Source organism: Lissotriton helveticus, chromosome 8, assembly GCF_964261635.1.
Source record: "Lissotriton helveticus chromosome 8, aLisHel1.1, whole genome shotgun sequence".
In the NCBI taxonomy this organism is placed as follows: domain Eukaryota; kingdom Metazoa; phylum Chordata; class Amphibia; order Caudata; family Salamandridae; genus Lissotriton; species Lissotriton helveticus.
Window position 1 is genome coordinate 1,262,682,652 of NC_136069.1, and position 16,382 is coordinate 1,262,699,033.

Here is a 16,382-nt window from a genome sequence, read left to right on the forward strand (position 1 = left end):
TGTTTATTTGTGCATAAACACACGTATGAAATCATCTTTAAAATAAAAAAAGTAATTGGTACAAATCGAGGTACCGGATCTACCTACATTCATTAACGGTGTGGTCCACATTTAAATAATCATGTGTCACTAAATAATAAGGGTGCAGGCATTATTTGTGTTGTATTGCTTTGCGGAGAACATGGCTTGGAAGTGAATGTGGGCAAGACCAAGCTGATGGTTTTTTCGCCCAAGCGCAGAGCCAGCCCAAAAATATTGCTGAACAATAGTGAGTTAGAGGTAGTTAGTGTATTCACCTACCTTGGGGTTCAGATCTCTAAAGACTTAAAGTGGTCTCAACATATAGAAAAGGCGGCTCTGAAACACCAACAGATCGCGGGAGCATTAAGGGTGGAACACAAAAAATCAAAATCAAAACCTATTAAACCAGTCTTGGCTGTTTATGACGCTAAAGCCATAGGGTCTGCCCTATATGGGGCGGAACTATGGGGCTTCGACAAGGTCTCCTCTTTACAGCTCTCAGAGAATAGGTTTATTCGGGGTATAACGGGACTCCCCAAGAGCACCCCACTAATCCCGCTTGGTCTTGACCTAGGGGAAGATCGGTCAGTGACCGAGTAAGATTACGCCCTATCCTTTATTGGCGTCGCCTCTGGACGACTCCAGAGATACGGCACTATGCCGAGGGGTTCCTAGCAGTAATAAGAGCGGATGTTTTCCATAAAATAGCTTGGCTCAAACACCTCGAGGCTGCTTTAGGTGACCTCGGCCTTTCCAATCTCTGGAATAACCCTTTGGGGGAAGTTTTTCCCAGCAAAAATACCATCAAAAGCTTATATTGGGGCAGGATTGATGACAGACTCTGGAGATCTGACACGATGGGGGGGCGTTTCCTGGAATTTAAACAGAGTCCATTGTTAGAACTTTACTGGGACACAATCACTGTCCCAGGAGATAGGAAACTAATGTTTCAGTTGAGATCTGGTTCCCTCCCTCTGAGGTCTCTGATGGGCAGGTGGAGGAGTGCGACCACCTCGAGCTGCCCGGTGTGTGGTGTAGCCAAGGAAACCATAGGCCACTTCCTATTCCTCTGCAAGGCATATGTAATCCCACGAAGAGTATGGCTGGTACCTATCTTTAGGAATCTAGGGACATCTAGCGGAGTTGAGGCGCTAAGAATTATCTGTACTTGCACTGACTTGCCAGTTGCTCTGGGAACAGCAAAATACTTGGGGTGGGCATGGTCAATTAGACGGAGGGCTACTTCCACTAATGTAACTTGATTTCTTTTTTGTATAAATGTGTATTTAATTGTAACTGTTTTTATTCTCTATTGTCAAAGCTGTCACAACGGTTTTTTATTATTGATTGTACAAAAGGATCAATTTAATTTTTTTTTTTTTTTAAATGTATGTTGTGCTTTTATGAGTATTTTGCTCGAATAAAGCTTTGGAATCGGAAAAACACATTAACACCATGACTAGCACGTAAGAAGAATTGGTCAAACCACAAATGGTTATGCCTTAAAGCCTCAAAGAATGAGGTTTACTATGTAGACCATGTCATTCTTCTAACAGACCTCTCAACCTGTTCCTCCACCATCTCCTACTCAAAAGATCTGGCACTTGGGAACCACTTTAAATGCAAAAATATTATAACACCAGATGAACAATATCCCTAACAATGTGTATTACCATCAATGTACCCAATATGGAATCTTGCCTCTGCTTAGCCTGCCTGCAAAGATTAAACTTGAGGTAGTTTGAGTAACCACCAGGATCAACTACCAAGCAATCACCAGTATCAACTACTATAATGGTATCTGTGATAGTGCACCTGCAAAGATGGTGAACAACATCCAAAGACATAATGTAGCCTGCCTCCTCTTGGGCCTCAAACTAATGATCTACATTATGGATACCATACTGATGTCTCTCTACTGGCTCCAAATTAAATGAAAGGCCAATTTCACCTCCGTGTGCCTTGTGCACATGGACCTTCATGGGCAAGCAGCCCCTAAACTCTCTAATCTAATGGTGCCATGACTACCTGGTGCTGAAAGCTGGCCAATCAAAACATTCTTACATACACCCAGCAAGGTTTATGTACTTGTCATGCGCTCACTGCATGTGCAAAGCTACTACTTCTGGAACTTGCTTGATTTACACAACCGAATTGAACGAAATGCTCAGAGATTAGACAATCCTCAAAAAAAGAAAAACTGTCACTACAGGTTTTTGTTCTGTATTACCGCTGACCAATCTGGTACAAGTGACTGGTTGCTGGTTTAGGTATTCACTGTGCTGTCTGCCATTCTCACCTCCAAATCCCTACTAACACTATCAGCACTACAGAAAAACAAATTCACATGTAAAAAGAAGATTTTTATATGATGTCTGCAGGGAATTCTTTTTTCCAAAAATGTACTACAAACACTCCTGTAGCATTATAATATTGCGTAAAGTCACAAGGCACATATAAAAGTTCATTATCCTCAGATCATCTTGTTTTCAATACATTGACATTTTCTTCAAGATAGAGTTACAGTTTACAAACATAAACTGTGATTTTGGTAAATATAATATTTAATAAGCCGAATATTAGAGACTTACCTGCATGCAGGACTTTCTTCTTTTGCAATGACATGCTTGAGGCGAGAATGTGTAATTTACGACGATGAACACATGGTGATGTTGATGGGTATTCCACTGATGAGTGGGGCCTTTGCGTCTGCCTATGTTGAATAAGTGACGTTTGCCTGAAATTCGAAATAACACATGCAAGTTAGCAGCCATCAATATCAAGCCTGACAATGTTGGTACATACTAGTTTCCATAACGATGATCCACCTGCTTTTTTAGGGGTGTTAAGTCAGCAAATGAAATACAAACCTTAAATCTTCTTAAATGTAATCCCCAATTCACGGTACAATAAAGGGAAAAGGAAAGACGGTAGGAAGGGGAAAGCAAAGAAAAAATGCCAATATGCACTAAAACATTACAACCATTTCAACTCATCAATTAGCAGAATATAGGTCTAGGAATATCACCAAGATAACTTATATTTATCAACACAGTATTTTGTTGTAAATGACAGATTCTGCAGGGTGTATGGAAACACTCAAGGTTGATTCTAGCACCGATTTCCTTCCACAATTGCCTGACCAAAGAACAAGAGCACAAGACAGCTACATTTAAAATAATAACACATTTTTCAAAGCATTGTGGGAACAACTGTCTAACTAGCTATAAGATCTTTAGTAGTGAGATCTTTCCTTTCGGCTTCAGGTAACAGTCCATATTATTAAATCTTTATTTAGCTGTTTCAATGGCACACTTCAGGAAAGATCCCTTTAAAAAAAAGTCTCTACATAGAGATTCTGGAACCTGCTGAAGATTCTTCTTTTTCAGCCAATGATATCTTTTGATTGAGATTCTTTTTTGTTTGAAATGCTTTATATATACATAAATACTGTGCGATAATGGCAGTTCCTAGTGCAACTAACATAGCCAACATTTCCAGTTTTCCCGTGGTCATCCCTTGCATAGCAAATTCAAAAAAGTACTGTTGCTCCCAGAAGCTCAACCACTGATGTATATTGTGAAGATTACACTACCTGATAAGGAGTTTGTACCTCTGTTCATCTCGTGAGGCGCACACCTTTACACCAGATTTCAGGAAAAAAACATCCTAAACCATTTTTGGCTTCAATCCAAGCAAATCATTTTGAATTTGTTTTTTTTTTACACCTCTTCCTTATACAGAGCAACATTCAAATATATCTGGTCAGAAACAATGGTAAATATAGTATAGTGCTGCAGAAAACTATGATACAGAATTCTATATTTGATCATTCATGATTGGTTCAAAGCTTGGATAAATATTAACAGCTATTGTACTAAAGCCAAGACCCAAATGCATATGACATTAGTCTCAGTTTCCAATATACATTTTTTGGACTCCTATATAGACCCAACAGCCGTGTTGCACCACACAATGTCTCCCAAAATGTGTTCTTTGTACCTCAAGAAGCCAATGGAATGCCCCAAGTACTTTGATTCATGCATTAGTGAGAAAATCTGCTGCTAGATTAGTACCATATGTAGTAATTTTAAAATGTATTTAGGAGCCACAGATACAAGAATTCAACATTGTTTGCTCTCAATTCCTACACCACCAAGCCTACTGTTATTGTGTAGCAGACCTAGTCCTGGAAATAGTTTTTGTTTTATATTTGGAGGTTTTAGCAAAATTGGTTATCTGAAGAATAAACACAAAGGCTTATTAAGCATTTTCCTAATCTTTTAGCCAGGATTGGTAATTGAGAAATTGATTTATAGTTGCTTAGCTTGTCATGGTGAGCATTAGAATTTTTAGTAGATATGTTACCAAACATCATTTTAGTTCTACATGGACAGGACCCCTGTGGAAGCATCTGTGAATTATATTCACCATGTCTTGTTCTAGGTCATGGGTACTCGCATATTTTCCAAGGGGACAAAATGTTTGGTCTTTGATGTGATTGAGGGCCATTTTGATGCCAGCAGGTTATCAGTCAATGGTTGGGGGTGGGAGGTTGGCGGTAAATCGGCTGTAGCAAAGCATATACATCTAAAGGCTGACTTGCACAATGTGAAACCAGAAACCCTGGGATTAATCCCAGCTTTCCCACTTAATCGAATTGTGTGATCCTAGACAATTGATTTATTTCACTTTCCCTAAGTGTTCTTCATTATCACATACGAGAAGACATTGTAGTACAAGAATTCAGGATATGCGCTGCACAAAACATTTTCCTGCGTTTGATTTAATAAGCTATAATGCTTTTCATGTATAATATGAACCCAGCCCACCCAAAGGGTGTGCATAATAAATGACTTACCTCTTAGTTTACTATTGACATTGTCGTCAGGGTGGGGTTGATAATGAATGTTTCTAAATTCATATTGGAAGACTATCACTTTCAATAAAATACTTCTCAATGCACAATCATCTGATTATTAAGTTGAAAAGGTTCCGCATGTTAATGAAATACACTTTTTGAATACTGGGGAATTGTTATCATACTTTTAGACTTCTGCTACAGGATGTTTTTAAAAATGAAGGTGTTTATAAAGTTAAGTGATGCAGGACATCCTAGTTACTTCCTTTCTTTAACTTTATTTAACCTTCGAAAAAATACTTGCAGGTTTGTTTAACATCTTTTTAATGGTAGTGCTGAGCCGAGTAAACAGCGGCCCAGTGTTGCTGGTGATCAGGGGGCCACATGTAAAGATCAATGTAAATGTAAATGTAAATGTAGTTGAGCTTATATAGCGCACATCAAGAGGGACACATGCTGCCCCTGGGCTGTACTTTGAGTATCACTGGTCTAAATATTTGTGACGAGCATGTTTAGTTTAGCTCTGTAAATGTGAAAATTAGAACTACCTTCTCTGTTAGAGTGGGAAGTGCCAATAAAGTATTAACAGATAAACACATTCACAGAAGCAAATAAAGTTTGTCTACGGGCATGGTCATTATCTCTATCATTGTGTATTCATTAAAGAACATTTAAAAGTCATTGCACTAGAGCAGGTGTCTTCAACTAGTAGCTCCCAGACACCTTCAGAGTAGCTTGCAGCCTTGAGTATATTTTTAAATAGGCAGAGGGTCACATTTTTCTTTTAAAGTTAAGGGAAGGGTGTGTTTACTTTACATTATTATCATCAGCTGCAGATAGCAAGCCCTGATAATGAGCAGTGCTCAGTCAGATTTATTACCCAGGGCACAGAGGTGAAGAACTGAGGTATTTAACTCTTAAATAAAAGACCTTGTCAACTCAGTATTGGAGTGTGAGAACATTATAATGTTTTTGAATGCTTTTAAAGGAGGTAAAATTCAAATGAAAATGTTCTCTCATTTCCTACTGTTGTCCTACAATGTTCTCCCATTTCCTACTGTTGTCCTACAAGCAGAAGGCCTTTTGCTCCCAGTGACTGGTAGACACTGTGCTATATATATATATATATATATATATTACAAATAAATACGGTAATTTGTTTTAAATGGCAGAAATTTAAAGTGAAGAAAAATATTTCTATAAATTATTAAGGGCCTAAATAAGAGTTTGGCGGTCCAAAGGACCGCCAAACTCATGGTGGAGGTGTGGTGGCAGTCGGGGACTGCTGCACTAGCGGTCCGACCACCCTATTATGAGTTCCGCGATCAGACCACCATTGGACCACCGCAACCACCAGGGATCTGCGATCTTGAGGCCGCTGCAGCACCACCAAGCTTATTACGAGTTTCCTCACTGCCAGTGGTTTCATGGCGGTTCTCCCACCATGAAACTGCTGACCACAAGGAAACATGCCCTTCTGCACAGGGGTGCATGCAGGGGGCACATGCCCTGCATGAATGTGCTTTGGCAGTCCCACGGTGGTGCAGTTCTAAAGCTCACAGATGAGCCTTTGCACTGCACCACCGTAGGACTGCCATGCTGCCCGCCTGACCACTAAATGACTCAAACTGGCGGGCGGCAGTGAGGTATTGCAGTGTGGGAGCGGGACAGTGGCATGGCGGCCTGCTCCCACATCGCCAAACTCATAATTAAGCCCTAAGTCTTAATGTCTTTCTCCACTTTCCATTTAACCAATAACATCTTAATTGGTTTATGAAGCATGTTTCTTCACTTAAAATTTCTCCCATTTAAGCAAATAGCTGTTATAAATATGGCACCATGTCTAAAGGTCACTGGGAGCAAGATGCATGGTGTTTGTAAATGGGACTCTTGTAAATGGGAGAACATTTAAATTATTTGTTTTATGGACTCCATAAAAACAAAGTTATCTCTTCAGTTTAATTTTCTCCCATTTCAAAGTGTCGCCTTAACACACAGCTGGCATCTTCCTCCCAGTGTCTGGCAGACACAGTGCCATATTTATAACTGAAAAATACACCCATTATTTTACGTAGGAGAAATTTAAAGTGCAGAAAATTTTACATGTTATGAACATTTTTGCAGAGCACTTTTCCTGCACTTTAAAGTTCTCCCATTTAAAAAATGGTTGTAGGTTTGTGTAATACATGTAACAATGCCACTTATGGCAAAAGGTATGTGCTGTGCCGCAAGTACATATGACACAGGCTCTCAGTCACCTTTACACATCTATCCCATTCATACACACACATGTTCATACCTCCCCAAAGACCACAGTCTCACTGACACACATAGCAGCCTTGTCATAGTGCCGCCCCCTCTTCAAAGTATTTTGTTCAGACCATAGTATCTGGCTTTATGGACATAAGGCTTAAAGTCAGTGAAGCTGGGTATGGAGTTGTCTAGTAACAATGCACAAATTGCTTGGCCTTCAAAAGCTGACAATGATTTTCACTGATCATAAGTAGCTCGCACTAGAGAGAATGTTGGAGAGCTCTGCACTAAAGCAAGTATCCTACCGTGCTAGGTGAGAATGTAGCTGCTGCACCAAGTTACCCCAGCATGATTAATATTCCCTTCCAAACTTTTTAGAAGTCAGAATGTGTGCAGTTTGGTAATGTTCCTCCTATTCCTGCAGCCTTAGCCACATATATGAGTAGCACATATGTCAGTGTTAGCAAAGGTTACGAATATCAAGTCAAATAAGCATATGTGTGTGTTCAGTTCAGGAAGACAAGTAGCTCTTCGCTGACATTTAGCACAGTGGTTTCAGTCACATGCCACAGTCAGAAGCCTTCACTGATAGCATCTCAGGGGTTCGGGAGGGGTGTTGTGTCCACTGTATCTCATACTTTAGTGATAAAGGGCAAGTGAGATGGGATAGTAGTTTGCCCAGAATTCTGGATCCAGAATTCTGGATCCTTGCGTAGAATGAGGATTGCATGCTTCAGCTAAACCAGCTGTTAATTACAATGTGTTGATAAAGACTGTTATGTAGTTGTTAAATATACATCTTAAGAACAACATTAAGCTATCACATAGGTCTTGAGAAGGTGCTGGGTCCAAAAATGATTTAAAAGTAACCTCATTTATATCTTGATCCTAAAGTGCTCTTCATTGGAGTTTACCTCAGAGATGTAATCTTGGAGTTTTCCATTCTCATGCAACCAAAAGAAACCCACACACTCTCTGTATCTCTTGCTCTCTTTTTCGCGCTCTCTCTCTCAATTCCATGAGCTCTCTATTTAGTGATCTGGTGCAAGAGTGCCTTTGTGTACTTCTTCAGAGGTAAAGCTTCTCATAGATTGGCATTCAGTGACCTTGTATTGAGAGTCATAGGGCACCTGAAGTGATGGCAGTATAACATGCCCAACCTTTGCAGGCATTGCCATGTTTGTGTTTTGTCTGGGGAACAGCATTCTCAAATGGGTTTGAGAAAGAGCTTGGGGTCTCAAGACATCAAGGATGGCTGGGGTAGGTTCTCAGCATAGTATTCTCACATGGGTTTGAGCAAGGACTATAAGGTCACCTTAGCCAAAGAGAAGGTTGACACCAGTTTAAGGGAGGGCACTGCAATCTCAAGCAGCCAGTATATTTGTGGGGCTCTTATGGCTCATTTGTGCTTTCCCACAGGTTATCTGTACTAGAGCCATGCCACTCAGCTGGTCTTTGGAGCCGGCGTCTATGTCTCACTGGTGGGGCTACCATTGCCTGTCATCTATTTACATGCGGTACAATTAATGATGAACTTTTCACCAAACTTTCATTCAGCAATACTCATCTGGAGGTGGCCATTCTTCAGAGAAAGTCTTTTTGGGACACCTTATTCTCAGGGGAACTACAGTGCATGATTTAGAATAACATTCCATTTCAAGTTCACTGTTTTTTCATTTAGATACTCTTTTGCAAGATGGCAGGGTAATACCTCATGGTCTGATCCTTTTTTCTTCCAGGCCAGTTTCTACCACCAGTATTTCAACTTTATCACACCTTGCGTGAATCCTTTTTCATCTGTCCTAGAGGTTTCGCCTGATTACCTGATATTTGTTCTGAAGAAACTGGTTTGCTATTCAGTTTCTTTTCTCTCTGTCAAGCCACAATCTATTTGTGCTAATTTGATGACTTCGGGGTGACAGAGGGAAATGTCAGCTCTTGTCTTCGAGGAAAGACGTGGGTGCCTGTTCCAATAGACTTGCGACTGACAACATTCCATTTTATGGACTCCTTCTTCCATTTTGATGCCAATACATGAAGGCTGCTTAGAGGCACAGTACGCTTAACAACATTTGCTATTTGATAATTTTCTGGGACATCGAGGAGGCCAAAGACACTTCCCTACTTCTTATATTTTCCCACGCTATTTGAAACGTTCTGGTCTGAAACCACTGATGTCAACATAGAAAGAGGTTTAAATGTACCGACAAATCATATAACATAGTCCTAGTGTAGAAAAAGCAATGGCATTAAGAAGGAATTACTCACTTATGATTTAGGCCATTTTCTCCATTGTGATACCAGTCCAACATGAGGCACTCAGCATAAAGTTTTTGCACTTTCTCCAAATCATTCTTTCCCGTCTCAATCTCTTTAGTTAAGAGGTGAATGTCTTCACTCTGCCAAAAGAAAATAAGAATATGTTATTACAGATATTGCCCAAAAAGAAAGGGAGAAGAACGGTGAATGGTCTTAACCCTTCTCGAAATTTTTATTTTATTCAATACATTTCAAAAAGTGTCAATGGCTTACCTCAAACAAAGACTAATAAAGAAAGTAGGCTGTAAGAAACCTCGAAGAAGTTTAAAGTCATTCACATTTCTCTTAAATAAATGCACCCAATCATTACTTTGGATTCAACAATTGAGGTCATCAAGACATAGCTATTATTTCAAAAATAAAGTGCTAAGGCTCTATTGAGAATACAGATTCGGGGAGTCTCATAACTATGAATCTGCTCATAGGCTCCCCAATCACCACTGAATGGGGATTAGAATTTCATTGGGGCTGAACTGTTGTAATATGCCGGCTTTCTATATATGCCAGCTTAGTGGTTGATCCAGGTAGGAACAGGGTTTCAGTTGGTATCTCTGAGTTTTATCTTCATGACTACCATAGCTGGCTACTTATTCTGATACCATTTTGCCCTTACATAGAAGTGATCTTTTTACAGAACACATGTTATGCCAGTTGAAAGAAAGTTTTGAATGCTTGAAACAAGCCAAGACTGATATTTTATTTCTGGGGTATACGATTCCAATGCATTTTCCATCTACTGGACTCCTATCCTTGGAGCCCCAGTGTCCACGATTCTGAAGAACCAACCGAAGATCACAGTTGGCATGAGCGCTAAAAGTGACATGCTGAGTTTACAGTAATAGCACCTATAAATTCTTACATACTGTAAAATCTGTATGCAAAATATATTCATTAATTTCAAATAAAAAATATTTGTGCTCATTAAATAAATATTTAACAAAGATAACGGATTGCTTCAACTATTTTAGCTTCCTTCAAAAATCAATGGTATTTATTTTGGCAAGTAGAAATGCCATATTTCCACAAACAAAATCTCCACAGAACAGAAAGACAACAACTAATATGGTTTTGACTGGTCCATAACAGATTATATACTAATAACAAAATAATCTTCATATCCCTACCTCTATTGCAGTAATTGCCTCAAATATCATTACCTGCAGCAATGTAATGTGAGAGGTGATACTTTAAAATATTTAGATATTATATGCCTTCATTTCATGGGAAGATATGTGAGTGGGTAAATACAAGAATATGACAGTAGGTGGACAAATTAATGCATAAGTATAAGGATGTGTGACAGAGTGCATGTATAATGGAGTACTGAGTGTGTTATTTCTCTTGTGACTGAAAAGGTACTTTTGGTTACATTTCAAACGTCTTTGCAGTGCTAATGCTTGTTCCAAAATGAACAGTGATTAGGAGATGTTTATGGCAATATCTTTGTTTTTACATGATTTAGTTAATTACAGGAAAGAATCTTTCTAAATGTAACTACTCATTCGGAGCTCAAACATTTTTTAACTGACTTACATTAAACAGATCCTAATATGTTTTTGTAAAAAATTACTAACTGTTTTCTGCTGTGTTTTAATTTGTGATACAGATTCTGCTTTTATTCTTTATGTCTACAACCTTACTATCTCTTTCACATGAAGAAACAAGACATCAAGATTTTAAGCTTTTTGTGAGAAGAGTGATTGTATGACCATGTATTATTAGAAATAAGATACCCTCTGTGGTCCTTTCATAGGATATTGCATGTCTCCTTGAAAATCCATGACCTTACAGAGGAACTTAACTTTCAACCTCATTCCTTAAATGGTCATGGAAGTTTCAAGTGACTTACTTGCAATATTTGTATAATATAATGCAGGTGTTACTTTATCCCAGATATAACCCTAAACTGTGTGCCCTATGACAATGGAAAGAGAGTTTCAAACTCTGCTTAGCCATATAGCGTAACACAAGCCTCTGCTGCCCCTTCGGTGAAGGCTGTCCTGAATCATTCAAGAGCCCAGATCCTTTGAGAGGCCCCAAATCAGTTCAAGGCCAATGAATATTTGTGAGGTATGAGAGACTCTGGAGCCTCTCTTCACATGCTGCAGGGGACCCCATTGTTGTACATTATGCAACTGCCAACAGGAAAACTCCATCTCCAACACGAGCAAGGTCAACATTTTTTAAAACAATGAATTTTGTTACCACTATCAAACTAGGGCCTGGCATTTTCAAGTAGGTTAAGGGCCAGTGACAAACTCTTTAAACAGTCATCTACTACTAGAATTTGCAATCCCTTTCAGGCATTACTTTCGTCATTGTTCTTAATTTTCCGCAAACTACTTTCAGTAGAAAATTAGATAGACTTGGAGTAGCACAAGCAGGATTTCCCCTTACAACACAAATGGTGGAAATGTGGTGTTGCAGGTGGAGCAGCGTAATGTAATGCCCAACCTTTGAAATGCAACATATATCTATACTACTATTATAAAGGAAGAACTTTGAACCTTTGAGGCGGGTAAACTCGGGAACCGCAGCGCAAATCCACACACCCGATACATCGTTGTAATCGTCAGGGTGTGCAGATGGACATAGGCCATATAAACGTAATAAATATACGTTATTTAAAAATATTTATCGGAAAAAAAGTAGTCCCTTGGAAGAAGAATCCGGCCATGACGTGCGTGCTGCTGTGAGGAGCGCGGGGAGGAACGGCGTCCAGGAGCGCGAGGGGACCAGCGGACATGGCGTGGGGAGGAGCAGTGAGGAGCGGCGGACAGGCGGTGAGGAGCGGCAGACAGGCGGTGAGGAGCAGCGGAGCCAAACTGCATTACAGGAGGAAAAAGTTATGTGTGCAGGTTACAAAACCGTACATCGTGAGCAAGAGGAAGCAAACGGAGCATTACAAAAGTGAGCCAAACAGTGCATTACAGGAGGAAAAAGTTACGTGTGCATGTTACAAAAGCGTACAAAGTAAACATAGAGGTATAAGACTGCAATATATGGAGAAAGGCTCCGGGGGACCCACGGACAACGTCGGGGCGGGCGGGGGGGCCTGAAGCCTAATTGCTCCCGGACAACGTCGGGACGGGCTGCTAGTATATATATATATATATATATATATATATATATATATATATACACATATATATATGATTGCTCCAATCGCGCCAAAAAACGGGGCTCAGGCGGTGGGTGCCGCTGCACGGTCGGCGCGCCGTGTAATATCAATGCTCCAGCAGCCCCTCTCCCAGCCGAGAGAGAGGTAGAAAAGCAGCACTCGCGGGGTGAGTTTCAGAGTTTCTTTATTCTTTGTGCAGACGCGTTTCGGGCAAGGCCCTTTGTCAATGTGATTACAAAAACGCTGACAGGAAGACATTATATGCAGCGCGATGTTTCTGATGGAAACTGAAAATGGACTACCCGGCTCAGGACTACGGGCGCCATATTGGAATGTGCAAAGTAACACAGTTACATTGATCATAGGGCGAAAAATAACTTTTCTCAACATAATTCATTTAGTTATTGGGCTGTGGATCAGCTTACATTTTAAATTCAGTTGATGAATATTGTGACAAAGACTTTGAGCCAAAACAAGTACATTTTAGATATACTGAATATTTCATAAAGATTCCAACCATCCTTGTTCTCTTATTGAGTGTACATGCTTACTCATTTAGTCACAAAAATATGAATGTGAATGCCCACTCGATCAAACATTCCATTACTATCTTGCCGTGGATCGGCTTGGGCGGCTCCTATTACTAGAAACCGCTAATCATTACCCGGGGGCACCCCCCAAGTCAAGACAGATTCCACCAGATTAGAATGAGACAGCAAGCTGTTGACTGATGCAGTTTATTTACCCAGGTGGATGGCTAGTTCTTCGCCACTATTCAGACCTGTTGGAATTTTAGTCTGTAGATCAATGATATAACGAGACTCCAGACGTCTCAGCTTCAAAAGTCTGTTCCCACCCCTTTCATTTTCCGAAACTTGGTCCACCCCGAAGTATTGTAGCAAATCTCTGTTGCTCCGATGTTTAATGGCAAAGTGTTTGGCAACAGGAGAAGTCAAATCCTTATTGGCTATCGCCCTCATATGTTCGAGGATTCTTAACTTCACGCTTTTTATGGTGCTCCCTATATATTTAAGGTTGCAAGGGCATACTAGGCAATACACCACATAGGGTGTTTGACATGTAATGAAGGACCCAATGTTTTTCTTCCTCGTGACCCCAGGGATTTCATAACCCAAGACCCTTTTGCTATAAGCACAGGCCTTGCATTTGCCACAAGGATAGAATCCTTTCATTTCAGCCAAAGTATTCGTCCTAGCAGCGGGAGTCTCTAGGTGGCTATGTACCAATAAGTCTTTAATAGACTTTGTTTTTCTGAAAGTTACAAGTGGGTTGTTGGGGATATCTGCCCCAATTATGGGATCAGTCTTTAGGATATGCCAGCTGTGGCGTAAGATTCCTTTTAGTTTGTTGGAATTGTTGCTGTAAGCTGTTATTAGACGGAATTTGCCCTCATCTGTTTTTTTAGGGTTTATTTTGTCTTTCAGCAATTCAGCTCTGTCTGTCCCGGACACTCTTTTGAGGGTTTCGGTCAAAAGAGCCTGGCTGTAACCTCTTTGTTTGAACCTGGCCAAACTGTCTTTTGCTGCTTCCTGGAAGTCTTCCTCACGTGAGCAATTTCGTTTAAGACGCAAGAGCTCCCCGTAGGGAATACTTCGTTTCAGGTTCGTCGGGTGTGCACTCTCAGCGTGCAAGACGCTGTTGCCAGCAGTGGGCTTACGATATAGGGATGTTGTTACTTGGTTATCAATGATAGTTACACGAAGGTCGAGGTAGCTCACTGCCACTGAGCTAACCTCGCCTGTGAATTTCAGATTAGCATTATTGGTGTTTAAATGTGAGATGTACTCTCTGGCACTTTGTTCTGACCCCCTCCACACCAGGAAAAGGTCATCGATGTACCTGTGCCATTTGACCACATTATTGGTCCAAGTAATATTCCCCTCTGACCAGGCCACCTGCTCCTCCCACCAGCCTACGAATAAATTCGCATAGCTGGGGGCGAAGCAGGTTCCCATGGCGGTCCCGGAGATTTGCTTAAAGAGCTCACCCTGAAAGAGAAAAATATTGTTTAACAGGCAAAATTCTGTTAGCTCCAGCAACATAGTACTATGTCCTGCATACTTCAGTGGTCTCTTTTTCATGAAATATTCAACTGCTTTTAAGCCTTGCGCATGTTCAATACACGTATATAAGCTCGTGATATCCATCACAATCAAAACATACAAGGGATCCCACACTAAGTCCTGTAGTTGTACAATGAACTCTTTTGTATCCCTAATGTATGAAGATAATTGAAGCACTGATTGAAATAAGAAATGGTCAATAAACACCGAAAGATTCTCTGTAAGGCTGCCCATTGATGAAACTATTGGGCGGCCAGGCGGTGCTTTAAGATCCTTATGAACTTTGGGCAGATGGTAAAAAGTAGGGATTACCGGATGGTTTGATCGTAAAAAGAGATATTCCTCAGTGCTTAACATATCTTTATTGTGCCATTTCTGTATTAGCTTGTCATATTCTTGGATGCTCTCCTGATATTTCCTCATAGTGGTGGGTTCGTAATGTTCTCGATTCGAAAGTTGTCGTTTCGCTTCCCCCACATACATGTCCTTAGTCATTATTACTACATTCCCCCCTTTGTCGGAAGGCTTGTAGATCACAGAGGTGTCATCCTGAAGACTTTTTAGGGCTTTCCTTTGTCCCATAGTTAACGGATTTGTGACATTTTCTTTCATGTTCTTTTTGGACATGCGTAATTTGATCAGATCTTTTATCACCGTCTCTGAGAAGATATCAATCGCATCTTGGGCCATTTGTGGGAGGAAATGCGAAATGGGTTTGAAAGGACTCTGTGGGGCTTCCTGATCTATGCCCACCTTCCTACTCCTTTGGGTCAGACTTGTTTCATCAGAATTGCTTGCTATTGTTTCGGATCTTATCTCTTCCAAGATTTCCAAAGTTTCCAAATCACCCAATTGGATGGTGTCGGTCTCCAAAATTTTATTTTGTCGTTTTTCATATGTTGTTGGCTTTGTTTTGTAATATTTATGCAACTTTAGTTTCCTGGTGAATCTAAAGAGATCGATCCTTGTTTGAGTAAATTCCAGATCTTTTTGAGGGCAGAACGAGAGGCCCAATTGTAGCACGGTTTCTTCATCCTTAGTCAGTTGTTTGGGACTAAGGTTCACAATAGTTAAAGATTCAGAAGTGTCTAGCGGGTTCCCCCCTTCTTTGCTTTCCCGCGTGCCAGATTGTTGCCTCTGCCTCTTCCGCGTCCTCTTCCGGCCGCCCCTCCTTGTTTTTCTGCGTCTGGTTCCGGGGGCTTTACTATCCCCCCCCTGAGCCAAGCATGACGGATTACGTCGAATTCCTCGTGAAAAGGAGTTTTTGTTGGCCTGGATGGTCCTGCCACTCCTTCTTCGTCAGATCCAGTGACTTCAGATTCTGAGGTTTCGATTCTCTCAGGGGGCTGTCCAGAGTTTTGCTTTTGTTTAAATAGATCTTTCCTTGGGCCATCGAATTTCTTGGCGAAAGTAAGTACTCTCCCCATTGAATAGTCCCGTTCATCCCTGTCGAATTTTTCTTCCTTTCGCAATCTGATTTTGGTTTCATATCTAGTCAGCCGTTTCTTCATTTCCACCATCATTTCTTGATGTTTTGTATTTTCCGGTGATTTTTCCAATTCATCCTCGAGTGATTTGATCTCATTAATAGCCTTCTCCCTATCACTCCATGCGAATTTGACAAGTAATGTCAAGCTCCCTTTACAAAATTCCGCGGTATGTACGTGCCATTCCTCCAAAAGTTGGGGGTCTGGATTTTCGTATGCTGGTATAGTATACACAC

General features: G+C 40.6%; 1 protein-coding gene across 1 annotated transcript in view; it reads right to left on the minus strand.

Annotated features, from left to right (window-relative positions):
• The window catches only part of VWA3B (von Willebrand factor A domain containing 3B), a 1,052,517-nt gene that overhangs the window by 644,521 nt on the left and 391,614 nt on the right, over positions 1 to 16,382 (minus strand). The window contains exons 16-17 of the mRNA XM_078658240.1: positions 9,404 to 9,534; positions 2,613 to 2,758 (exon numbers count right to left, since the gene is read on the minus strand). Of these exons, the coding sequence (XP_078514366.1) occupies positions 2,613 to 2,758; positions 9,404 to 9,534 (277 nt within the window). The remainder of the gene's footprint in view (positions 1 to 2,612; positions 2,759 to 9,403; positions 9,535 to 16,382) is intronic.